The sequence below is a fragment of the Lissotriton vulgaris genome, chromosome 1_1, assembly GCF_964263255.1.
Source record: "Lissotriton vulgaris chromosome 1_1, aLisVul1.2, whole genome shotgun sequence".
NCBI classification, from domain to species: Eukaryota; Metazoa; Chordata; class Amphibia; order Caudata; family Salamandridae; genus Lissotriton; species Lissotriton vulgaris.
The window spans coordinates 258,315,388-258,341,296 of NC_141685.1; the positions used below are offsets into that span (position 1 = coordinate 258,315,388).

General features: G+C 46.2%; 2 protein-coding genes across 2 annotated transcripts in view; one reads left to right on the plus strand and one right to left on the minus strand.

Annotated features, from left to right (window-relative positions):
* LOC147746868 (HORMA domain-containing protein 1-like) overlaps nt 1-25,909 on the plus strand; it is a 1,271,881-nt gene that overhangs the window by 303,837 nt on the left and 942,135 nt on the right. The window lies entirely within an intron of this gene.
* The window catches only part of LOC147746869 (endogenous retrovirus group PABLB member 1 Env polyprotein-like), a 68,740-nt gene continuing 59,916 nt past the window's right edge, over nt 17,086-25,909 (minus strand). Inside the window, exons 2-3 of the mRNA XM_086961118.1 lie at nt 18,709-19,059; nt 17,086-18,131 (exon numbers count right to left, since the gene is read on the minus strand). Coding sequence (XP_086817244.1) covers nt 17,086-18,131; nt 18,709-19,059 — 1,397 coding nt within the window. The remainder of the gene's footprint in view (nt 18,132-18,708; nt 19,060-25,909) is intronic.

Genomic DNA, 25,909 nt, shown 5'->3' on the forward strand with positions numbered 1-25,909 from the left:
TTCTATGTCAACAGCATCCAGCAACATCTTATTAGGGGGTGTTAGCGGAGATTATCTTTGTTCTATATAGGCTGGTTTTCAGAGAGCCATTTTAGCTCGTATTCAAACTTCTTCAAAAAGGACATAGGTAAATTATCAGAGCTTGCCAACTAGTGACCAGACCACTTTTTAGAATTTCAGAAATGTTGTTGCTTTTTTAGTGGTTAATTTTTGCTTTTTAGCTCCCCTCTCGGTTTTCCTCTATTAACGGCAAAGGAACGCTAACTTCCTCAAAATGTTGTGTCTGTTTTTCAAATTTCAGAATTCACGACGGAAGGTGGGAAGCCCTAAGCAATACGTGTGAACTGTAAAATTTATTGCTGATTTATTTTGTTGTAGAATAAAAAATGATTACTGTGCTTCGTGCTTACAGAGTGCATATTTTTTAATACACTTAATTGAATTGCAACAGTGAAATATAGTTTGGGACTTTTCTCAGCAAAGGTATGTGAAAACTACTAAATACGTGCTTTAAGCAATTTCTTTTTTTCTGGGAGGTGGGGGGACATTAACATTTCCTTTTTTCTACCTTTTTAATAATTGTACAATTATAAAAGAGTTGGAAACGGCATTTCCTCACAAAACGGCAGATCACGGAAACAAAACATGAAATTCACGTAGTGGGAAAATAAAATCACGCAAGGTTGCCAAGTGGGTTTAAAAGTGTAACTCTGAAAACATATTGTTAAATGAAGTCATAAAAGGGTTTCAATTCTTTTGCATTTGACTTGTGAGGGACATCTAGTAACGACTAGTGGAACTGCAGCTTGATGTAAGAATAATTTCAATGCTTTTGCATTTGACTCGTGAGGGACATCTAGTAACGACTAGTTGAACTGCAGCTCTTTGTAAAATTATTTTGACATTGGATACTATAATATTCACTGCCGACTGCTAATCTCGTCTTATAATGCTTTGCCGGGCCTTTGGCTGGGATTGCTTTTTTGCCAATAACTGTGCTTGGGGTGGTCCTAAGGGGATTGGACCACCACCGAATCGTTCAACAAGAGGTGCTTTTTTTATGCTCTTTGTGTTAAAGGCATCTACTTGGTCCTCCCCCTAGGATGAGGGGGGACCCCAAAATCATCACCTCACTCATTGCCTAATATGTCCATTCAAAAAGTTCACGTTTGTGAATTGGTTATATGCTTTTTAGCATGTTAAATTGCTTTATCAAAGCGTCTGTGATGTTGTTGATTTAGCTTTACGCTATGTGATTAAGCACAGTTTTTGCACTGTGCTACATGCGGAGTACGAATTGGAACAAACTGCTGAGAAGCATTGTGATATTTACAACAAGGGGTGGTGAGGGACAGAGTCTCTGAATTAAACAGAATACTCTCACCCAGTCAAGAGATCAGGGCTAGATCCAACACCATTTTTTAGCTCATTGCACCATCCCAGTTTCAGAACCTGGCTGTATGCAAATTAGTCTGTTCCTGTCCCAGTGCATGATGGGAACAGGGCAAACCAAACTACAAAAGCCAATTCTTACACTGGGAAGGAAACAAGCTACCGGGGACCGGTTTTTGGCATTTTAGCCTCTTCGGCCCGGCTTGCTTGAATCCTGATGGTGCAATGAGCAAGGGACTCACATCTGAGTATACCCTTCCACGCTTAGGGTGGACAAAAATATTTACAACAAGGGGTGGTGAGGGACAGAGTCTCTGAATTAAACAGAATACTCTCACCCAGTCAAGAGATCAGGGCTAGATCCAACACCATTTTTTAGCTCATTGCACCATCCCAGTTTCAGAACCTGGCTGTATGCAAATTAGTCTGTTCCTGTCCCAGTGCATGATGGGAACAGGGCAAACCAAACTACAAAAGCCAATTCTTACACTGGGAAGGAAACAAGCTACCGGGGACCGGTTTCTGGCATTTCAGCCTCTTCGGCCCGGCTTGCTTGAATCCTGATGGTGCAATGAGCAAGGGACTCACATCTGAGTATACCCTTCCACGCTTAGGGTGGACAAAAATATTTACAACAAGGGAGAAGCATTGTGATGTCATAAGCTGTTGATGTCACACCTTATATCCTTTGCAGTAGCAATCAGGGTCAAACCAGTGTGCAATATGATTAGGGAAAAAAAGAGGTACTCCAGGGGCAGCGGGAGGGAGGCCAAAAAACCACCTCTACTCTGGGTGACACACCCTGTCACTGAGGAGTCTACCGTGTCAACCGTACAGCAAATAATGATGTTGCTTCCCACTCTTTTGGCATTTCAAAAATAGATACAACAGCATTGTCTAGCATAGACCATACAGTAACTCATCCAACGGGTTCGTGCTCCGCTCATCAGTATACATACAGATGCATCATTCAAGTTAAGACATGATTCAAAGACGTTGCTGCCTTTAGACTGTGTCTCGATTCCACTCTCTGATAGATACCTTTAATGTTGGTGTTTCCTGCTTATTTACCTTAGTGCCAACTTATCACTTTAACTCCCCCACCTCCCCTGTCGGACACCTGTATCCCTTTTGCTGACTGAATAATGTATCGTCTGTTCAACTATCCTGCGTATGTGTGCCTTATGGTTTTCATGGTTTGGTTGTCCCAGTCTGTGAGTTCTCCTCTATTGGGGGCTGTAGGCCAGTTATCATTACAGTCCATGCTTGGAGGTTATCTTCTAGTTTGTCATCTCTCCGGACTTGTTTCATTCTTACTCTCTCGGCAGTTGCCCATTCACACATGTCTTTAAGCCATCTTTCGCTCTTCGGGAGTGTTGTTTTTTGCCATTCAATTGCAGTGTGTCTCTTTGCTATTATTAAGCCCAGAAGCACACATTTCCTGCTCAACTTCTTGTTTTTAGTTGTTGGGAGAAGACCCAGTAGCACTGTCCTTATCTCTCTGGGGACCTCCCAGCCCGAGGCAAACTTTATTTTATGCAGTACCTCTTCCCACAATGTTTCCACCAATGGGCATACCATCACTACATGGAAGAAATCAGCTCCTAGCTCCTGGCATCTGGGGCACGCACTGGAATGCTCTGGGTATATTTTACTGTGTACTTTCGGAGTAAGATAAGCTTGATGGATATAGTTATATTGTATTAATTTAAAACGGGCATTTGAGCACCCCTGGTTTACCCCTTCATGTACTCTACACCATTTTTTCTCTGTTAAGTGTTCCCCCTTTGCTACCTCCCATCTCACCTGTAAGGGGAGTGGTTTCCGTGGTAGGTCCTAGCGAATTGCTTTGTATAGATGGATTATCATTTCTCCAGTATTAGGGGTGTCTTTCATAGATTCACATGCTTGAATATTCCCCGTCGTCGAAGTGGGAGTGACACGGTAAATAAAATAGCAATAATGCTAAATATAAATATAGAAATATATATATACATAATATCAGAAAAGAAGGAAATGCATAGAAAACCTCTAAAAACAAATCCTACATGGTAGAGAGAAAAAACCATTTGTAACACCTTAGTGTCATTATGTTAGTCCAAACTGCGGCCAATCAGGCGCCAGCACCCTCTAGAACCTTCTCCTCAGAAGCTCAAGCCCTCAGATTTTCTACCGCACATCGTGTGAAGGGAGTCTCCCTGAGCTCTGCTCAGTTTTCAGAACTCTATCTTCTAGTTTTCCAGAAATTCTACAATGTCAAGTAAGAAGTCTTTATTCAGGCCATATTCTTCTTGTGGGAAGCTTCGTCTTTTTGAAAAGGACCCCCACCAGAAGTGTATTTATTGTTTATATCCAGGTCATGAGGCTGGCAGCTGCAAGTTTTGTAGAACCTTTTCTACCAAAACTCTTAAGGACAGGGAAGGCCGTCTTCTTCTTTGGCTGCAGCGTCTTAAGGACAAGGACTCTTTAGTGTCCGACGCAGAGAGTTTACATTCTGGTTTCTCCTCAGCCTCAAAGAGGGGTAGTGTCCAGGAGGTTCCTTCTCTTTTCCTCAAGAAGCCAAAATCAGCCCTGTCTGTGGCTCCTGCAGTCTCTACTGCCATTCCTACCACCTCTACGCCCACGAGACCTGGCTCTCAGGCGTCTTTGGCTACCTCGAGCGCTCCTTCGACGAAAGCGGCTTTGCCTGCATCTACGTCGACTACACTGACTACCACTTCGGCTTTCTCATCATCGATGATGGTTTCGTAGACGGCCTTCACGTCGACGAGGGTTTCGTTGCCGTCTAAACCTGTTCCGTCGACGATTCTTATCTCGTCGACGAAGAAGAGAGAATCCTCGTCGACGAAAGATCCGAAGACATCGTCGTCATCGACGACGCCGTCGACCAAGATCTCGTCGACAAAGAAGATCTCGTCGACGAAGACAGACCCGTCGACGAGGGCTCCGTCGACTGAGTCAGTACCAGCATCGACGGCGAAAACGTCGACGACGACACGCCCGACGACGAACCCGTCGACGACACGCCCGTCGACGACGACGAACCAGTCGACGGCTGCTTCAACAATGGATCGCTCGTCGACGGTGACACCGTCGACGACCTCTCCGTCGACGCAGATTTCTTCAAAATTACCGGCCGCAACAGCTGACTCAGCCTCGTCGTCGGTGACGGCTCCGTCGACGACGGCACCAATTTCATTTGCTTCTGTACCGTTAGTGCCCTTGAAGACCTCTAAATCTTCACATTCTTGCACTACAGTACCCTGCCAACAGATCTCAGAACCAGAGCTTCAACCATTTTCTCCGATGTTTGCAACTAAATCAGACTCGGAGAATGAAGAGGACACGTTTGGGGCAGCACATAGTCCCTCTGATTTAATAATTAAATGTCAGGACACAGACTCTGATGATGGTGGTGAGCCAGAATTTCAACAGGAGGAACAGTTCGTTCAAACACCTGTGGCCACCATTCCTTTGACCTTAATTTCTAATCTCCAGCATATGCTGGATGATTACAACCGCCGTTTTCCGGCTAGTCCGCAAACTACACCTGCACAATCTCCCACTCTTGTGGTGCTACCTCCACCTTCATTGCCACCTGTCGTACCAACTACAACTTCGTCCCGGATTCATAGATCTATTAGCATTCATACCACTGTATATCCGCAGGATGCGGATGATGAAGCGAACGCAGAACGGGAGGATGGTGAGGTTCCTGACGAAACAGATGATGAAGCAGGTGATCAGGATATGGCCGACTGGGACGATTATAGGACGCAAACGCCTTCTCCTCAACCTGGTACTTCAAGTGACTCGCCAATAGTTGATATTGCCAGTTTCCATCTTTTATTGGATAAAACAACTCAGCGTTTCAAACTTCCACGGTCACAACACGAGGAAGATTGCTTTCTCTATGACTTTAAAGATAAACCTTATAAGCAGGTACACACTACTCCTATTATTGAGTTTGTGTGGAAAGAGGGCATTAAACTAATGAAAGCTCCTAACTCCTTACCTGCTCAGATTCCACGCCATGAAAAGAAGTACAAGGCCCCCACCGGCTCTCCAGCTTGCCTGACTTCTCATCCCAAACCGGATTCTGTTGTGACTCAGGCCGCACAGCGTAGAGCTCGGAATCCAGCGTCCCAAATCACATCCCCTCCGGATAGAGAGGGTCGACGCTTAGATGGTATTGGACGCAAGTTCTCAACGATGGCCTCAACTTCTGTCCGAGCAGCCAATGCTTTAGCCATCTTGGGACGCTATGACCGGCAGATGTGGTCAGATATTGCAGATTTCATGGCACTCATACCTGATGCATCCAAGACTGACGCACAACAGATTCTCTGCGATGGTCAAAGGGCAGCGGAAGAAATCATCGACTGTGCAGTCGATATCGCTAACACAGGTTTCCGCCTCCTAGCAAGTGCGGCTGCACTCCGAAGACAGGGTTGGCTGAAGTCCACCTCCTTCCGGCAGGAAGTCCAAAGCAGAATATTGGATATGCCTTATGATGGGGAATCACTGTTCGGATCCCATATCGATGATGCCCTCGAGTCCATCAAGAAGGACACCGATACGGCGAAGTCCTGGGGCACGCTCCAATTTCGGAAACAGTCCTTTCGAGGTGCGTGCGGACGAGGCACTTCTTCCAACTTCCGAGGAGGACAACAATACCGCTCCTACACTCAGAGCGGCCAACGGTAAGCGTCCAACCAGCAGTCTCGTCAGCAACCCTCCAGACCTTACAGAGGAAAGGCGTCCTATCGTGGCACCACTCAGAAACGCCAATGACTTGTGCCATTCTCAAAGTGTTGGAGGGCGAATCTCTCTGTTTTATTCCCAGTGGTCCTCGATCACCTCAGACCGCTGGGTATTGGACATTGTCAAACGGGGTCACACCCTGGAGTTTACAGAGAATCCTCCTTGCACTCCACCTCATGGCCCACCTCCTCCACATCTCGAGGAGCTCTTCCATCAGGTCCGTCTTCTTGTGTTGAAGGGTGCAGTCGAAGTGGTCCCTATACATCAAAGAGGGAGAGGTTTTTACTCTCGATTCTTCCTCATACTCAAGAAGAACGGAGATTGGCGACCCATTCTGGATTTGAGGGCTCTCAACCAGTTCCTGAAGTCTCAATCATTCCGAATGCTGACACTACTGGAAGTTCTACGTCTTCTATCCAGCGAGGATTTTATTACCACCATAGATCTTCAAGACGCATACTTTCATGTTCCAATAATCAAACGACATCGCCAGTACCTGCGTTTCAAAGTAGGGCCAATACATTTTCAGTTCAAAGTGTACTGGCCCCAGTGGTGGCTCACTTGCGTCTACAAGGAGTTCAGATCTTTCCCTATTTAGATGATTGCCTTCTCAAGTCTCAATGCCACCATCAGCTGGATCGGGACACGCACCTTTGCCAGCAAGTGTTTCGGTCTCTAGGGTTGACCATTGTTAGACCTGTCTGACCTTTTGCGTAGTCCCTCCAATTTATTATTTATTTTGTCCCATTTTTGCCCCTCATGCCTTTATTTATTTTTGTGTCCACTAGATTTTTCAAGGTGTTGGTCTAGGGGATAGGTGCTCTTTCACCCTCATAGTTTTTCACCTCAGGCCTAGAGGCCTTTCCTGACAGGAATTTCTTTGGAGTCACAAAATGGTGGCTACCAACTGTCACAACTGACAAACCTAGAACCTGTCCCATAGGATAGAGTAGGGCATTCCAGAACCTTCTGGTCCCTTCTGGACCTCTGTGGGTCAGCCTATAAAAGGCGGAATGCTGGTCAGCCATTTTGTCTTGCCAGTGAGGAACAGCTAGAGTGAAGGCTGAGGTCTGGTAGGGGTAGGGTCCTGAAGGGTGGATTGCTCTTCAAGCGTTGCCCTCTGTCTGGGTTCTCCACCCCCCCATTCCTGTTGACCTAGCCGAGTTAGTTTCGTCCTGCTGACCCTGGACAGTTAGGTGAAGGGGTTAATCCCAGTGGACTGTGGAACTGTAAAGATCCCTGCTGTGAGAACGTAACTGAGTGCCCCCCCCTTTCACCAGCCCCTGTCCAGTATGGAGGATTAGTGGGTCCCTGTTGAGGATAAAGAACTGGGAACTTATACGTGTGAGGGTCAATCCCTACCTCCCGTTGCCTTGGGTGTTGAAACCGGCTACTGCCCTTGTGACCCTGAGATCACTTACTGGTGACCGGTCGTGCAGCTGGTGAAGCACCTGTCCCACTCGTGAGACAGTGGAAGAAGAGGGGTGCCGGATTTATTGGGGCAGCGCCGATTCCGCCATGAGCAGGACCCCGGGGGCATCAACCGCTTTGTTGTGGCGGCGCCACTGATCTGAGGAGAGGCGGGGGCTGATTGCGGAAGTCGGGCGCCATTGCGCATGCCCCAGACAGTTTCAGTTCTCCCTAACAGGAGGGGCCTAGGAGCGAGCAGGCCCGTAGGAGAGCCACTACCAGCGGCAGGCGGCCGGGGCAGACTCCGGACTTGGTCCGCTAGTCTCCTGCACATGCGCGGTCGTACCGCTGCGGGGGAGACGTCGCAGACCGGCTGACAGGAGATCCTCGAGGAAGCTGCGGGAAGCGCGCATCGGCGCTTCTCCGTTTGTGGGTCCCTTTTCCCTACTCAAGCCTCAACGAGGAGTGGTCTTGAGCAGGGGAGGAGGGGCGAAGGACCGCATCGAGCGCCTGAGAAGATTGGTTCCTTCCCCCCCCCCTGTGAGACCGAAACACAGGCCCCGGGGGCCCAACACACAGAAACGAAGTAAGGAGGTGGTCAGGGGGGAAGTTGGAGGCCATTGAGTCTCCTTCAAGGGAACAAAGACTTCCGATTGGCCAAACAAGGATTGGGCTGGTACTGGGGAATGCTATCAAGCTTCTTATAAGAAACTATTGAGACATAATTTTCAATACAGGATGTTCCCCCTCTGTGATTAGACTTCTTTATACTAATCCCTCCCCCTTACTTTTGTCAGATCTGGTGAGGAGCCTATATAGGGCAACTAAAGTGAGTAAAGCTCACCAATCCTTCTGGATTAGTGGTGGAAAGGGAGTAAATGAGTAAATCTTTTCTAGAGAAGTGCAGACACTGCTTCTTTTGAACTACTGTAATGTGATGCAACGTTAGAAAGCCAAGTAGTGTGATTGTTCTGACAATTTTGAGGAAGTTACTAAACTCATGACTAAATGTAATGTGCTGTTAAGTTGAAAAACTGTTTAATGACATGATTTGGCAACTTTTAAAGTATTATTATTTTCATGACAAAATGTAATATACTAAGCTGTGATTTCTGAAGACAAGAGAGCAAAGATTATTTTTATAAACAAGCTCGTATTTTTCCAAACATTGGTGTAGCGTCATTTTTGAGTGATATTGCGTTGGATTACTGCTGGGTGGTTTGCAACCTTTACACATGTGTCTCTATTGATATTGACTTACCCTAGGCCAAGCTACCCTAGGTGACCTGACATCTTTAGGTTCCAACAACCATCAACAAAGAAAAGTCACAGTTTGCACCTCTGCGGATCAGATCTGTCCTGGGAGCAATCCTAGACACGCAGCTCTCAAAAGCGTTCGTCTCGGACGAACGACGTCTAAAGATTCTTCGTCTGGTCTCCCTTATTCGAAGAAAACAGTCCGTTTCTGTTCGGACGTTAAAATCATTCTTGGGAATGGCTTCATCTTGTATCGCACTGATCCCAAATTGCAGGTTGCGCGCCCGTCCCATTCAGGAAGAACTGGACTTACAGTGGCGTCAGGTCTCCGGATCCTTCAACGACCTTGTTGCCGTCACAGCTCGCATGAAACAGAGCCTGCTTTGGTGGACGCAGCCCGCAAATCTGGGAATGGGTGTGTCCTTCCTCGATCATGCTCCAGACCTTAAGTTGACGACAGACGCCTCCTTAGAGGTGTGGGGCGCTCATCTTCAGGGCCTATCCATCAAGGGCAAGTGGTCGCCGATGCAACGCACGTGGCATATCAACAAGCTAGAATTGATGGCGATTTTTCTGGCGCTCAAGTCCTTCCTCCCAGTTGTTCACGGGGAGTCAGTGCTAATCCAAACGGACAATACCACCAGTATGCACTACTTGAACAAGCAGGGGGGGACCAGGTCTCCGCTTCTGTCCCGCTTGGCCCAGTCAATCTGGGATTGGGCTCTTCGCCATCACATCACCTTGACAGCTTTCCACCTTCCGGGCGTGTCCAACTTCCTAGCCGACTCTCTAAGCAGGTCCACTTCCTCGACATACGAATGGGAGCTGCACCAACCGACTCTGGATCGTGTGTTCCGCAAATGGGTCACCCGGATCTGGATCTCTTTGCGACACCGGAGAACCGTAAATGCCCGTCTTATGCAAGTTGGCATCCCCACCCAAAGTCCAGCGGGAATGCCCTTTTGATCAACTGGAGCGGTCTATTCGCTTACGCTTTTCCGCCACTCCCATTGATACCGCGGTTTTTGTGGAAGATGCGGAGGCAGCCCTGCCACATCCTGCTGATTGCTCCTCGTTGGCCCAGACAGGCATGGTTTTCTGAACTACTCCTAATGTCCCTGTGTGAGCCCATTCCTCTACGTCCTCGTCCGGACCTTCTAACCATGGACAAGGGCTTAGTGTGTCATCCAGATCCCTCAACGCTACAATTGTGGGCTTGGAACCTGAGCACCTTGAGTTCGCTGGTTTAAACATATCCCAGGAGTGCAGAGACATCCTAGCTCATGCCAGAGCTCCGTCCACCATCAAGACTTACAAACTTAAATGGAAGCGATTCTGTCATTGGTGCGCTACGGCCAATATCCATTCCACTCCTGAGCAGCTCCTTCCATTCTTTTTGAGCCTCGCTCAGTCAGGTCTCTCTCATGCCACACTGAGAGTTTTCTTAGCTGCTATATCTCGTTTTCCGACATGATGGCTCTTCATCCCTCTGTTCATCACAAATTATACGTCAATTCTTCAAAGGGCTTTTCCGCAAGTTTCCACCTGTGCGTCGCCCTCCTCCAGCTTGGCACCTCAATGTTGTACTATCTCAACTTATGAAATCACCTTTTGAGCCTATCCACAGGGCGGATATCAAGTTCATCACTTGGAAGGTTGCACTTCTGCTGGCTTTGACCTCCTCTCGTCGCGTGAGCGACCTTCATGCTTTTACTGTCAAGCCGCCTTATCTACAGTTCAAACCTGACGGTGTGGCACTTCGGACCAACCCCTCTTTCATGCCTAAAGTACCTACGGATTTTCATTTGAATGAGCCTGTATTCCTCAAGACTTTATTTCCGGATCCAAAATCTCCGGCGGAGCAGCGCTTACATTCTCTGGACATCAAACGATGTCTTAGATTTTACATTGCCAGAACTGCCCCATTCCGCAAGTCCGACCAACTTTTCATTGCCTACGGACGACTGCGCAAAGGTCATCCAATTTCTAAACCGACTATTTATTTATTTATTTTATTTATTTTGTGCGATTTTTAGAGCGCGCAAATACCCAAGGGTGTCTCGGCGCTTAGCGTAGCAGAGCTCTCATTTGTGGCGGGAGAGGTTTAAGTTCAGAACATCCAAGTTTTGAGTTTTTTCCTGAAATTGAGTAGTGTCGGAGCAGTTTTGATGTGGAGGGGCAGCGTGTTCCACAGTTTGGCTGTAGCGATGGGGAAACGTTTGTCGCCCCAATTAGCTCTTCTTGTGCGTGGGACTCTTAGCAAGTGGGCTGATGATGAGCGTAATGTTCTTGAGTGCTCAAGCGGGCAGAAGGCTTGTCTTAGGAATAGTGGGCCTTTTTTTATGGATAGCTTTACATGCTATGCATAGAGCCTTGAATTTGATCCGACTCCTTACTGGCAGCCAGTGTAGCTGTCGGATGTAAGGAGAGATAGATGCGAATTTAGGGATAGTTAACAGGGTCCTGGCTGCCGCATTTTGCACTGTCTGCAGTTTGTTGAGGACCTTTTGTTGTGCGTTTAATAGAAGGGCATTGCAATAGTCTGTTTTTGAGAAGACTAAAGTGCTGACTAAGGTTTTGCCTGCAGACGGAGGTAGATATGGGGTTAGCTTTTTAATCCTTTTTAAAATGTGGAAGGATGAGGAAACCACCGAATTAGCATGCTGTTGGAAGGACATTTTGTTGTCAAATATGACTCCTAGGTTGCGTACTTTGGTCACTGGTTCGGGAGGTTGTCCCATCTGAGGTGGCCACTAATGGGGGGACCATGTGGGTTGCAGCCTCCCGAATGTCATCACTTCTGTCTTATCAGAATTTAATTTGAGACAGTTGGATGACATCCTGGAGCTTATTGCCCTCATTCCGTCTTGGAAGTTGGCTGCCACCGAGATGCCATCATTGTGTACAGATAGCACCAGTTGGGTGTCTGCGTAAGTTGTGAGGGCAATTCCATAAGATTTTATAACCCTCGCTAAGTCCGAAACATAAATGTTAAAAAGTGTCGGACTTAGCGAGGAGCCCTGTGGTACTCCGCAAGGCAGAGAGAAGGTCTGGGAGATGTATTTGCCCATCTTCACTGTTTGAGGGCGGTTGGACAAAAATGAGGCAAGGAGTTTTTTGGCTTTGTTTTTTTATTCCTAAGGCCGCGACACGGTCGATCAAAGTGACATGATCGACTGTGTCGCAAGCTGCGGAGAGATCCAAAAGTATTAGTATCGCAGAACCTCCGTTATCCATTGTGGTCCTTATCTCATCTGCTTCTTTTAAGAGCGCTGTCTCTGTTCCGTGACCTTGTCTAAACCCAAATTGGGTGTCGTCCAGTAGGTTGTTGTCATGTTTGTAGGTCGAAAGTTTTGTGTTCATGATTTTTTCAAAAATCTTAGCAGGGAACGGGAGACATGCGATAGGTCTGTAACTTGCAGGAAGAAGAGGGTCTAGGGTAGGCTTTTTTAGAAGTGGCTTAATAATAGCCTCCTTCCAGACAGATGGGTAGATGCCAGTTGCGAACATTGCATTACAGATGGTGGTTAGGGGAGGGGCAACGGCTTTGGGGATTAGATTGAGGATGCCAGGAGGGCAAGGATCAAGGGGTGACCCCGATTTAGTTCGAGCAATCAGGGGTTGGATAAGTTCCTGCGTAGTGGCTTCAAAGGCTAGGAAAGCTGGAGCGTTATCGGAGGTGGGAATCAAAGTGGATGGGGGAGAAGGAGCAGGGGAAAAAGTGGTGAAGATGGCACTGACTTTGTCTTCGAAGAATTTGGCCAAAGAGTCCGATAGGGATTGTGATCCTTCTGAGCGCGGGGCGAGGGGATTAAATAGGTGAGTGACCACCTGAAATAGTTTACCTGTCGAATTTTTGGCCTGATTAATTTGATTGGTGTAGTAGATGGTTTTCTCCGTTGTTATGAGTTTTTTATAATTGGATAGAGCGTTCTTATATGTGATTTTATCAGGGGGACTGAAGTGGCGGCGCCACTACCTTTCTTGGTTCCTACAGTATTGTCTCTGCAATCGAAGTGGTTCAGTGAACCAAGGGGCTGAAGGGAGTTTTCTACTCTGGTGTGAAATTTTGATGGGCGCTAACTTGTTGCAAGCTATGTTTAAGTTGTTCAGGTAGTTGGCAGATGCTACTGTGGGATCCTGCTCATTTGGAGTTAAACTATCCCGCATTATCTGCGTGAGATGGTCAAGATTAATGTTGTTCCAATCTCGAAAGTTGATAGGGGAAGGAGATGTAGAGGGGGAAGTGCTCGAGTTAGTTATGATGGAAAAGCATACGGCAGCATGATCCGTCCAAACTAGGGGGGTCACCCTAGAGATGGATATCTTTGGGTTGTTAGTGAAGAGTCCATCTAAGGTGTGTCCCGCCTTATGGGTGGGTTCTTTAACGATTTGCAGGAGACCAGCTGCAGCTAGGTCGTTGATTAGCATTGAAGTATCAGGGTCATCAGTGGCTTCGAGATGAAAGTTGAAGTCACCCAGAACGGTGAAGTGTGGGGATCCCACTGAAGCCTCGATTAGGTTATCCACGTTCGAGAGGAAGTTGGATCTGGACCCAGGGGGGCGGTAGATTAACATGCCTTTGAATGACGTTCTACCGGAAAGGCCTATAGTGAAGAGCAAAGCCTCGCACTCAGAGTATTTTGACTCAGTTGTTGTTACTTTGAAGTGATCTTTATAAATAATAGCTATTCCTCCACTTTTTTTAGGTCTATCTAGCTTACATACACAGTAGTTGGTGGGGGTAGGTGCTCTGAAATCTGGACAGGAGGAATCGTCCCCCATGTCTCGGTGACAAATAGTAGGTCTAATTTATGTGAGTCAATGAATTCAGCAATTTCAATTTTGTGTTTAGGAAGGGACCGTACGTTTATAAGTGCTGCTGTCACTTGACGGGAGGAGGTTGTTTGAGGGGTAGAAATGTCCTCAGTGCATGTGGGACATTTAAGTGGTCCTATGCAGGAATTTGTGTAGTTGAAATGTGGTAAGGCGTGAGCTGCCTCTGCTACAGGTCTAATGCTTAAGAGTTGGGCGGGGGTGTAGGTCCGTACCAATGAGTTTTGTGAAGGCCAGGAGAGCGGTGGGACAGGGGGAGTGGCCCTGGGCCCGTCCTCGGCGCGGACGAGCGCAGATGAGCTTGCCTTATGCGCGCCTTCGCGCGCATTCGTCGCGCCCGCTGCGCTCGTCCGCTGCGCTTCCGGATCCGGAGCATAATTTATGATGGAGAGGAGGTGTCGTGGCGGGGGAGGCGTGGTCAGCGTGGTGGGCGTGACCGCTTCAGAGAGGGCGGCGTCGTTATGGCAACACTCGGCCGCGTCAGCGTTTAGTCGGCTGAGCGGGGTGTTTGATCTGCGAGCAGTTAGCAGGGGGAAACAATGATTTTAAAAAACACAAATTCTCACAAGTTAAAAGTACAGCGTTAAATCTCCCGGCTTCCGCCTCAGGAGAGAGTTTTACAACACAGCGCTAGCGATCAGCGCGTGTTTAAGTAGGTTGGCGGGGGGCGTGGTCAGCGTGGTGGGCGTGACCGCTTCAGAGAGGGCGGGGTCATTATGGCAACACTCGGCCGCGTCAGCGTTTAGTCGGCTGAGCGGGGTGCTTGATCTGCGAGCAGTTAGCAGGGGGAAACAATGATTTTAAAAAACACAAATTCTCACAAGTTAAAAGTACAGCGTTAAATCTCCCGGCTTCCGCCTCAGGAGAGAGTTCTACAACACAGCGCTAGCGATCAGCGCGTGTTTAAGTAGGCTGGCGGGGGGCGTGGTCAGCGTGGTGGGCGTGACCGCTTCAGAGAGGGCGGCTTCGTTATGGCAACACTCGGCCGCGTCAGCGTTTAGTCGGCTGAGCGGGGTGTTTGATCTGCGAGCAGTTGCCCTGTGGCTTTCCTCAGCCATTGCTTTCTGCCACCAACAAGCGGGCAAACCATTGCAATCTTCAGTGAGGTCACATTCTACGAGGGTGATGTCTTCATCCACCGCCTTGTTTGCTGGTGTGCCACTTCATCAGATCTGCCATGCAGCGACTTGGTCCAGCAGGCACACTTTCACCAAACATTACTGTTTGGATGCCATCAATGAAGCGGATACCGCAGTGGGACAGGCAGTGCTTCGCCATCTTTTTCAGTAAGGTGAGCCTCTGTTCACTCCTCCTTAGTATTTTCCTGTAATTGCTATGATGCCTTATATGACTGTATTATTATTCTAGTACTGTCTTGATTTTTTTCTGCTATGCCTAGCAATCTCAGTTTCTAGGAGGTTACTGCTTACTATTCTATTCAAGCATGTGAATCTATGAAAGACACCCCTAATACTGGAGAAGAACAATTGTTACTTACCTGTAAACAGGTGGTTCTCCAGTATTGGTGTCTTTCATAGATTCACATGCGACCCACCCTCCTCCCCTCAGAGGCTCTTTTCTCCTCATGCGCTCTTTATTACTTGTGCTATGAAAATCTGAGGGCTTGAGCTTCTGAGGAGAAGGTTCTAGAGGGTGCTGGCGCCTGATTGCCGCAGTTTGGACTAACATAATGACACTAAGGTTTTACAAATGTTTTTTTCTCTCTACCATGCATTCCTATGTAGGATTTGTTTTTAGAGGTTTTCTATGTATTTCCTTCTTTTCTGATATTATGTATATATATATATTTCTATATTTATATTTAGCATTATTGCTATTTTATTTACCATGGGACTCCTACTTCGACGACGGGGAATATTCAAGCATGTGAATCTATGAAAGACACCAATACTGGAGAACCACCTGTTTACAGGTAAGTAACAATTGTTCATGTCGTCCTTGCGCCTTACACAGCATCACCTGCTAAGTTCTCGTTACAGGTGGCTCTTCTGGGAATGTTGGCCATATCTTACTGGCTACCTGAGAGATCTTTGCATATTGTAAGTACTGTCCTCTGCCTAAATCAAAGGAGGTCTCCGCATTTTCCCCTGTAATAAACTGGCCATTGTGGTATAGGTCTTCCATCGTCAGACATCCTCCTGTTTTTCATTTATGGATCAACATTGATTCTGTGATCTTGTAAAACCTTGGAATCCCCCATAGGAGGATGTCCGGCGCATATGGTGCCTGCCTCACCAGTCTTCTGATTGTGCTTTCCCAGACTTCCCCAACATGTCTAATAAGTTACGGTGTTCGAGGGAGATTTATTACAAAAAGCAAGGGGCTGAGCGCAGAGCTCTGAGAGCCAGCAGTTCCTGAGCGAGGGAGTTAGCTAGGGACAAAGGGGGCACCTTAATTTTTGCTGGGGTATCCAGGAACGCTTGCTCTAAAAATCCACTATGCTATACATTCATTTCTGATCACAATAATAAAAGAATTTATAAAATCTTTAAAAACAGGGATTCATTATGTACAAATCTTCAATGGTGCACAAGATGACTGTACAAAAAAGTAATATACAGCTGCATCATATTTTCACTCACTATAAATTTCATCAAATTTTCCAGAAGATTTACATTGTTTGTACAAATGATTACTGCCAATCTATTTACAGTTATATTTACAAATCTATATTACAATCAGTTTACAGTAATAGCCAGGCAAGGTATGCTGACTTTTCAAAGGACTAGGTCAAGATAATAATAGCCAAGGAGCTATTCGGACAGAAAATGCCAGTTCCCAGACTATCAGGATATTGTTGGTCAATGGTAGGTTCTCAGGAGACTGCCACTTCATTCCGTGGTGCACAAACTATTATAGTACACAAGTTTACAATGCCAACTCCTAAAATATACAAAATTGACGAATAGGAATAGTTCGAAAACAAGTTATCGAATGTCTAAAACACACCCTCCTTGCAGACCCTGTGTGCTCTCCTCCCTCCAGGTTAATCAACACTAGTGCCCGTAATTCAATTTGCAGGTGGTAGAACATGTTGAATGCTACAAAGAACAGTCTATGTAACAAAAGAACACACGAAGAGAATAGCGAAGGCCAGTCAAACAAGATAAAGTCAAGAAGAATGGTGGGACCCAAACAGTGGAGTGAGACATGGATTAATCAGTCTAGACATGGATTTACGAAACTCGGGAGACCCTGACATCGGTTATTCTTTAACGGGAAGGACACGTAGCAGCTGCAAAAGCAAAAACATCGCGTTCACCACATCTGTCGTGCTGCCTGAGTGAGGCAACACAAAATGGCGGTTAAATACAAAATGGCGGGGGGGATACGAAGCGAAGTCGAAAACCACATAACCTCAGACCCTCCTTTTGCCATACTCAGGCAAAGCACAAAAGACTCATGTTAGTCTGAATCTATAATAATGGTCATGAGGTCATTGAGGTGTTGCTGCAACATCATTCTGATGTTCTCTGTCTCCTGTGTTACCGGCTTAGAAACACACACAGTGGCACAAAGTTCACAAATAGCTGGACCGCACTGTAAACAGAGGCAACAAGAGAAGATGATTGCTAGAATTGCTCCAAGGAAAGTTAACACTTTCCATCCCCATGTGGACAGTAGTCCCCAAAACCATCCCATCACAGACCAATCTCCAGTGTCCTGATGAATGGACTCGGAGATGACATGTACCTTAGAGATGGCTTGGTATACCGTAGGGGCATTATCTGGAATGTACACGCAGCAACTGGACCCAATCAATTTACAGACTCCGCCTCTATCAGCCAAGACAATGTCTAGAACCATTCGGTTCTGCAAAGTCATAAGGTGATCTGCCTGAAATTCAACTGTCAAATTATTCAATGCTCCAGAAGTTACATTTATGGTAGCATCGACCACACGAACCAGGCGTCTGATGTTTCTACTATTTGCCATTGGACCCCAAAAAGGAAGAATTCCTTTCAGGAATTTTCCTCCTTCTTGTCCAGCCGTGTCTTCCGCATCAATAACCCCTCTAACCAATCTCTTTCTATGGTGATCTGCAGGACCAGTATATGTCGGAGGGAGAAGGAAAGCTATATAACATGTCCCCGAGAAATGTGTGGGAAGCCATGTATAAGCTTTATCATGACAGATAAAATATGTGCCTTTTGATGGAACTAACGGTGAAGGAGTCAAGGGTGTATAGACATATATATGGGAACAATTACTCCTTTCTTGCTTAACTGTGGTATTCTGACCATTTATTTGTAAACACAGATTACCTCTCTGGGGTAAAACCCAAATTGGTGTAAATCTCTTCTGTTTAACCTTATCAGTGAGACTAGTGACGTACCGGGTCACGTTCCATCCATCATACGCTCTCTTCTCATCCTTGGGAATTTTAATAATATCAGCTATTTTTGCCATGGTCACTATTCCCTTGATCAAAGAGCTATGACTGAAATCCAAAGTTCAGCGAAGGGTTATGAGAGTGTTCAGAAATGTGGAGTCGCTCAACAGGTAGTGGTCAGTGGGTAGTTTGTGAAGTTAGGTGGTTGGTGCTTCTTGATCTGAGATAACGCTTGTCTCAAAGAAAAGAAGGGGAGACAATCTCAACCTTCTGTGTACATGAATGCAATGTCAAGGGCAAGCGGATTTGCTTCCCTGCTCCCTCCGAACGCTTATCAGGCATCGGTTTTCTCCACCTCCCTACACCACTAAGACGCGCTAGAAGCACCTCCTCCACGCGTCTTCCTTTGTATACACCCGATTAGGACCGGGTTGGAAATATCACCGGTCCGACGACACAGCTCTCATCATTTTACTCCACAGCCCTGAAGAGTCACGGGTTTACCCCGGTTTTGACGAAACACGTGTCGGCTGGTTTTTCTTGTGAAACTAATACTTACATTGGATGAATAAACATCTTACAAGTTAAAAACATTGGAGTTGGATCTTATCCTTTTCATTGAATGACTACCAAACTTAATTGATATACTAATGCAGGTTGTGTGCGCTTGACATTGCATTTATGACTGAAATCCACTCCACCATTATAGGATCCACCAGGGGGATATAGGAGTAGGTTCTGGTATGCATTAGAGAACATAGCCAGATAAGCCCAAGTAGAACCTTCGTACGTGAATGAAAGGACTAAATACGGCATCCCTCTCTCTGTGTTATGTGGTATGAGCCCACAAACCCAACATTCAGTAGTATTCACTACCAATAGATGTTGATGCAAGAGTTGGATAAATGAATTGTTAAAATACTCCATTCTTCGCATCTGCTCATGGTCTGGGAGTGCATAAAATGTATATGGAGAAATAGTAGTAGAGGGAATCAAAGAAGTAGAAGTAGGGACAGGTGTTGGCTGTATACTGTGTATAATCCATCCTACACATGCTATTAAACTGCATAAACATACTGAAATACATAGTACTACGCCACAACGACTGAATAATAATTCCTTATAATGCTTTCTTTTCATTGTTTTCACATCATTCTCTTTTCCTGCGCTATCCATTACTCTAAAGGCGTTGCTCACGATAATCTTCCTTAATCATTTCATTTCATTTCATTAATCTCTATTTCGGCAATTGCCATAAAAGATAAACATAAAATTACATACAAACCAAGATTAGACATCCATGTTACAACAGTAGCGGAATAGCATACAAGTAAAACAAGAAAGTGTGCCAATACATAGCAACCTATGGTGTAAAAACAATCAATAGATCAATACTGTTTAGTTATTTGGACAATCTATTTAGGTAAAAAACAGCAATTCTATATAAAATTTAGATTCTAGTTAAAAAAAAGTGACCAAATCAAAAGGGTTGCACACTCAGTAGTACATGATCTGGTCAGGGATGGGGTAACCTGGAAATTAAAAGCCGTCTCTTGTGCCATACTGCTTCAAGGAATTTGGCCATTGCAAAAACAGTTGCTTTTGAGAGATCAGTCTTGAGAATCCTTAAGGCCTCAGAGCATTTAACAAACCCTAGATTTTTGCATAGTGGGATTATCCAGAACCTTCTAGCCGCACTGTGGGCGGGGCAGAAGAAGACTAAATGCAATTCATCTTCAAGCCCACATTTGCAGCCAGGACAATTTTCCAGGGTGTGGAACTTCCATTGACTTGTAAATGCTCTAAGCGGAAGAGTACCATACCGCCATTGGAAGTATAATTTCCTGGCCAAGTTCGGAAAAATATCATCAAAGACTGGTCAAACTTGTAAGAGTCTTTCACCCCAAGAAAGGTGTTAACCAGAGAGTCTGGGCGTATACACTGTGTATGGGATGCAAGATTACAAGCATAAAAGGTTGCCACCAGGTCTTTACGGGACAAACCCTGGCAGGCCATTTCAGGGTCACTCGAAAGGGTAGGGAGACCCAGCCGGGCAAACTCAGTTTTTAGATATTTAAACCACGGGATGTTCTCTATAGTAGGCAGAGCAAGATATTCCTTCAGTTCCTGCTTATAGTTGGCTAGCTCAGGGGTAGGAAATGAATGAGAAAGGGTCCTGCACTCGGTTTAAACAGTGTTTTTGAATATTAACATGGTATGTGTGCTGTGTTAGATTAGTGCCTGCCCACTGTAATAAGGAATGTATGGCCTGGTTCCAAAAGTCACCAGGACTCTAACACGCACTACTAAAAATACAAATTCTCCTATTGTTCATTCAAATCAATTTTTTATCAACATTTCAAAAAGTGAAGTATCACAATTACATTTTGTTTTCATACATGATTATTTGTAGAGTCAGCAATTATTTCAACATTGTAACATCTTCAGTTCAAACAAAAAAATAATAAAAACCCAATGCATTTCGGGGCGATGGCCCTTCGTCGGGGGTCTGTTTTAAAAGAAAAGAACAAGGAAACTTTGTTACTTTTGAAGCTTTCGGAGGATTACTAGTTTCTACAATTTATATATTTAACGGTTCTTACCACGAGAGTGGGTAAACACAACCAGTCCTTTACTGATTTGTTTTCGTCTTTTAACAGTGGAACATCTAAAGAAAAAGTGTTGAATGATTTAAAATGGGGTTTATATTATTTAAACAAAAACTACTGTTTTTTTTTTTGGTGAATGAGGTTACCTGAATCTTTTTACGTATTTTGATATCTGCAAAAGAAGTATTGCTTGAGATTACTTAAAGGTACCTTTAAGTAATCTCAAGCAATACGTCTTTTGCAGATATCAAAATACGTAAAAAGATTCAGGTAACCTCACGAAAACAAAGACGAAAACAAATCAGTAAAGGACTGGTTGTGTTTACCCACTCTTGTGGTAAGAACCGTTAAATATATAAATTGTAGAAACTAGTAATCCTCCGAAAGCTTCAAAAGTAACAAAGTTTCCTTGTTCTTTTCTTTTAAAACAGACCCCCGACGAAGGGGCCATCGCCCCGAAATGCATTGGGTTTTTATTATTTTTTTGTTTGAACTGAAGATGTTACAATGTTGAAATAATTACTGACTCTACAAATAATCATGTATGAAAATAAAATGTAATTGATACTTCACTTTTTGAAATGTTGATGAAAAAATTGATTTGAATGAACGATAGGAGAATTTGTATTTTTAGTAGTGCGTGTTAGAGTCCTGGTGACTTTTGGAACCAGGCCATACATTCCTAGCTCAGGGGTAGACCATAATCTTCTCCAAAAGGTTAGAGGCTTTACACCCACAACTTCGTCCAAAGGTTTTAGGCCCAGATCCAACCTGAGAGGCAGAAGTGGGGTGCCAGCCGGTAACTTTAAAAGTTGTCTAAGAAACTTGTTTTCAACTGTGATCAGCTCTTTCTTGCAGGTATGTCCCCAAAGTTCACTGCTGTAAAGAATCGCACCTCTGGCCTGGAGTCTATAGATCTCCAGGGGGGGGGGGGGGGCGCGCTAACGGTCTAATAGATGATTTATAGGCATTGGCTAGCCTAATTATTCCCCCTGCTATTTGGGCCAATCTGAGCTGGGACTTGACTTGATGTTCACCCCATTCCAGTATGTCATTCAAGGTCATACCCAGATATTCAAACTTGAGGACTCTTTTAAGCCTATTTAGGCCTATGGTGGGATTGGGGCGTGTTTTTTGGGGGGGATTAAAAATCATGTACTTGGTCTTCAGGGCATTTATTTCGAGACCGTGATCTTGACAGAATGCCTCAAAGCCCTCAAGAATGCGCTGAATCCCCATTGGGGATTTCGACAGCAGGAGGGTGTCATCCGCAAACATGATTGCGGGCACCCTCCTGCCGCCAAGTCTTGGTTCATCTGTATTGGGGACATTATTTAGGTAATCGATTACCCCGTTCACAAAGAGGCAAAACAGGGTTGGTGCAAGAACACATCCCTGCCTTACCCCTCTGCCAACGGGAAATCTTTGTGAGAGGGTACCCGACCTCCCGCACCTGACCTGTGCATAGTTGTGAGTATGCAAACGAACAATGATGTCTAAAAGAGCAGGAGGGATACCAAGATCGGCCATTACTGCCCATAATTTGCTCCGCGGAACCAAATCAAAGGCTGCACGGAGATCAACAAAGACGGTGTACAACGTACCCCCCCCCCCACCCGCACCGTCTTCCAAAAGAAAAGGGCCAAACGAAAAATGTGGTCCATCGTCGAGACCTTGCTCCTAAACCCTGCCTGGAATGTGCTTAAAACAGAGTTGTCCATCATCCATTCCTGCAGGCGGTCAAGTATCAGCCTCGCAAAAGTTTTTTGTGCTACATCAATGAGGCTGATTGGCCTATAGTTGGCTGGGAGCAGAGGAGAGCCCTTCTTGAAGATAGGTACAATCTCTGCTCCCAGCCAAGTACTAGAGACCGCCATTCCCCCAAGAATTGCATTAAAAACTTCCAAGAGATACGGGGCCCAAACCCTGGGTTGCTGCTTAAATAAATCTCCCGGGATTTTATCTAACCCAGGGGCCTTACCCGAGGGCAGTTTGGATATTATATTAAGGACCTCCCCAAGGTAAATTGCAGTGTCTCAGCACCCTCCACAATTTCAAATTGCGCAGTCGACCCGCCAAAAGGTAAATGGTGTTCGGGCGTCAGGTCATCTTGATGCTTAGGGGGGCAAGGGCTAACCTCTTCATAGAGGCTGCGGAAGTGGTCCTCCCAGACTGAGGTCGCTATGTTGGCCTCCACAGCCTGAGTCGGCTCGGCAGACCCTGTTCTCACTATCTGCCAGAATTTGCGGGCATCTCTAGTCTGAAGAGTGGCCAGCATATTATCCCAGATGGAATAATCCCATTCCACCTTTGCATGATGGATTGCTTGCTTTAATTCCGCCCTTCTGATCTTAATTAAATCTGTGTCCCTTGAATATTTCAATACAGCGAGGAGGTTGGCCTTTGCCTTCCTGCAAGCTGAATTATACCAAGAGGGTCTTTGGCCCCTGCGGATCCCCTTCCGCGCGATTGGATTTAAAAGTTCCACAAGGGTGTCCACCAATTCCGTATGGAGGGTGCCCAGCTTGAGGAAAACATTTTCTGGCGGGGAATGACTAATAAGGGCCCGACACGTTCACATATGGGGAGTATCTGAGCGTACAACTCGGAAATGTGGGCAGGATTATCCAAAAGCTTGGCCCACCTCACTCTGCGCCTATCATTTGTTGGAATTAATTTGGGATTTGGGGATGCCTCTGCCGGCGGGTCGCCCAAGTAACCGCTTGGCGCGACCAAGAAAAGAATCAGCGCGTTGTGGTCGCTGTCAGTTCTTACGACTTCCACAAAGTCAGAGACCCTATTCCAGTCCAATGTCTGAACCAGGATATAGTCCAGATGAGACCCTTGCCCTCATTTGTTAAGGGTGGGTTTTGAGGGGATGTCACTCTTGAATCGGCCATTACAAGCCCTCAGCGAATTGCTGAGAGTGAGTGCCGTAATTTGTGTTGCTAAAGGAGACCATGGCTTTGGTGGGGGGCCAACCAATTGTGTAATTCCCCACTGGTCATCCTCCTCCATAAGTGCTCCCTCCATAGTCGGGGTAAGCGGCTCAAACTGGCAGTTAAAGTCTCCGCCCAACACAATCCTAGCACCCGGAGGGATTCTGGGGAGAAATTGAGAAAGCTCATCCCAAGTGGGTGAGGGCGTAGTTATGCCCGTCGGTCTGGAGTATACGTTTATGAGCGCGAGTTGGCTATGGTTCGGCCATTCCAACAACACGCACTGAACATCCAGAGAATTAGTATGGAGGGCCCTAGCCTTACATCCCAGATGGGATGCCACCCATATACCAAGACCCCCCAAGGGCCGTCCTTTCCCCTCCCATTTAGCTGGAACTGTAAAGGTTGCATACCCTGAACGCCATGTGTCCTTCCGTGCCCATGTCTCCTGAAACATGCATGTGTCCTGTTCATCGATGAAAGACCCCCACTCGGGGGAGTCTAACTTGCCCTGAAGGCCCGCCAAATTCCATGAAAGGATGGACAGTCGGGTTGTACGCTCTCCGGGTGGAGTGGCAGGGGAGTCAAATATAGAAGCCTCAGTAGAATCCGCCAGCTCGGCAGGGGGTTTGGTGGATTGGGGTTCCACACCAGTCTCTCCCTCGCCGGTGGCGTTTAATTGGACACTCATGCCCTGTTGAGACTGTGAACTTCAATCGCAGTTATCCATTCCTGAGAGCACATCAAACCTGTTTGCTGACTCCAGGGGTGTAAAAGGTCTCAGGTGGTCCATTCTACTATTCAAGTTTCTATTAGGCCTGGGAAGTACCATATTCCACCCAAAGGGGTCAGCAACGGGTAGGGGATGAGGAGCTTGTAACGGATGTCTGGAGTTGAAGGGTAATATGGGGGTAGTAAGATTGAGAGCCATGGCACCAGAATAAGTGGGATCTGGGATAAAAATAAGTCAGCGGGTGAGGGACGATGGAATTGGAGCCGCTACCTAGGGGCCAGTTTAGTATATAATTGACCGCTCGCAGGTCTCTAAAGTTTATAACGACCAGATCCCCTCATTGTCCTTGGCCCTATTGCCCAGCCAAGGGAGGCGCCTTACATGTACAATTTCTCCATTGATGATTTGTGTAAGTGGTCTAAATTGGCTGAGCCAGTGCATGATTTTATTTTTCAACTGGTAGAACCCTTCCCTCTTATTGTCTGGTAATCTAGGGACCCCTGTCAGTACAACCACATAGGGGAGGGCTTCAGGGGGTAGTTCTACTTGAGGTAATTTACGAGACGGTGACCTGGTATTTCTAATGGAACCCCGTGTAATCTCCTGTGTGTTCTCCCATGTGTTTCCTACGGATACTTTTACAGGTCCCCTCTTGGGTGCACTAACTGGATTAAGGGTTAAGTTAGTGCCCTCCTTAACAGATGGAGCCCTCAGTTGCTTAGAGCGTGTTAAGTCAATGGATTGGGCCGGGATTTGGGGGGAATGGGAATACCTGGTGTAACCAAGGCTGGGGGCGGGACAATCCCGCTCACCAGTACCTTGGATAATCCTACGTGCTTGCTGAGTGCAGATTCAATATCCTCAAGCCTGTTCTCTACCCTCTTCAGCCTCTCTATGATAGGTAAGATGAAAGACCTTATTAGGTGTTCCATATTATCTAGAGAGACAGCAAGAGGTGTATCCTTTGAAGCAAGGTCAACAGAGAAAACGGATTGAGCCATACTATTCACTGCCTGAAGAGCTGATACCAATGGTGGAGGGGGTGTCAGGATTGGCGAGTTGACTAATGCGGCCGTTGGGGCCGAAGTAGATGTAGTGGTAGCCCTTAAAGGTTTGCCGAAGTCAGTATGACTATTCTTAGGCTTTTGTGGGACGCCCCCTTTCCGTCTTCTCTTGGCAGGTGGAGGGCCATGTTCCTTGACGGGCATAGATGTTTTTTATTTATTTAGAGCTGGTTTAGTTCGGACAACGGTCCGAGGTGACCGATCTGTCTCTATTAAAATCGGACTGGAAGGAGAAATATCAGCTGGAGGCTGAGCTATGGGGACTAGGGGTGTCGGAGTAAATTCGCGTAACAGGAAGGGGAAGCTCTCCAGAGATAGGGGATCTTCATTACTTTTGGTTAGGCCTACAATGGGGGGAGGAACATGGAGCGGGGGATCTATAGAAATCCTGTTCTTCAAGCTTTATACAGAGCGACGACGTTCTGCTCTGCGCACTGCCTGTAGCTTTTCCCTACCTGGGTCAGTGGGAGCCCGTGTAAAATAGTTGTCAAGTGTCCCTACAGTATTGTTTGTCCCTGTTTTTTCCATGGTTGCTTTATCAGGACTTTGCG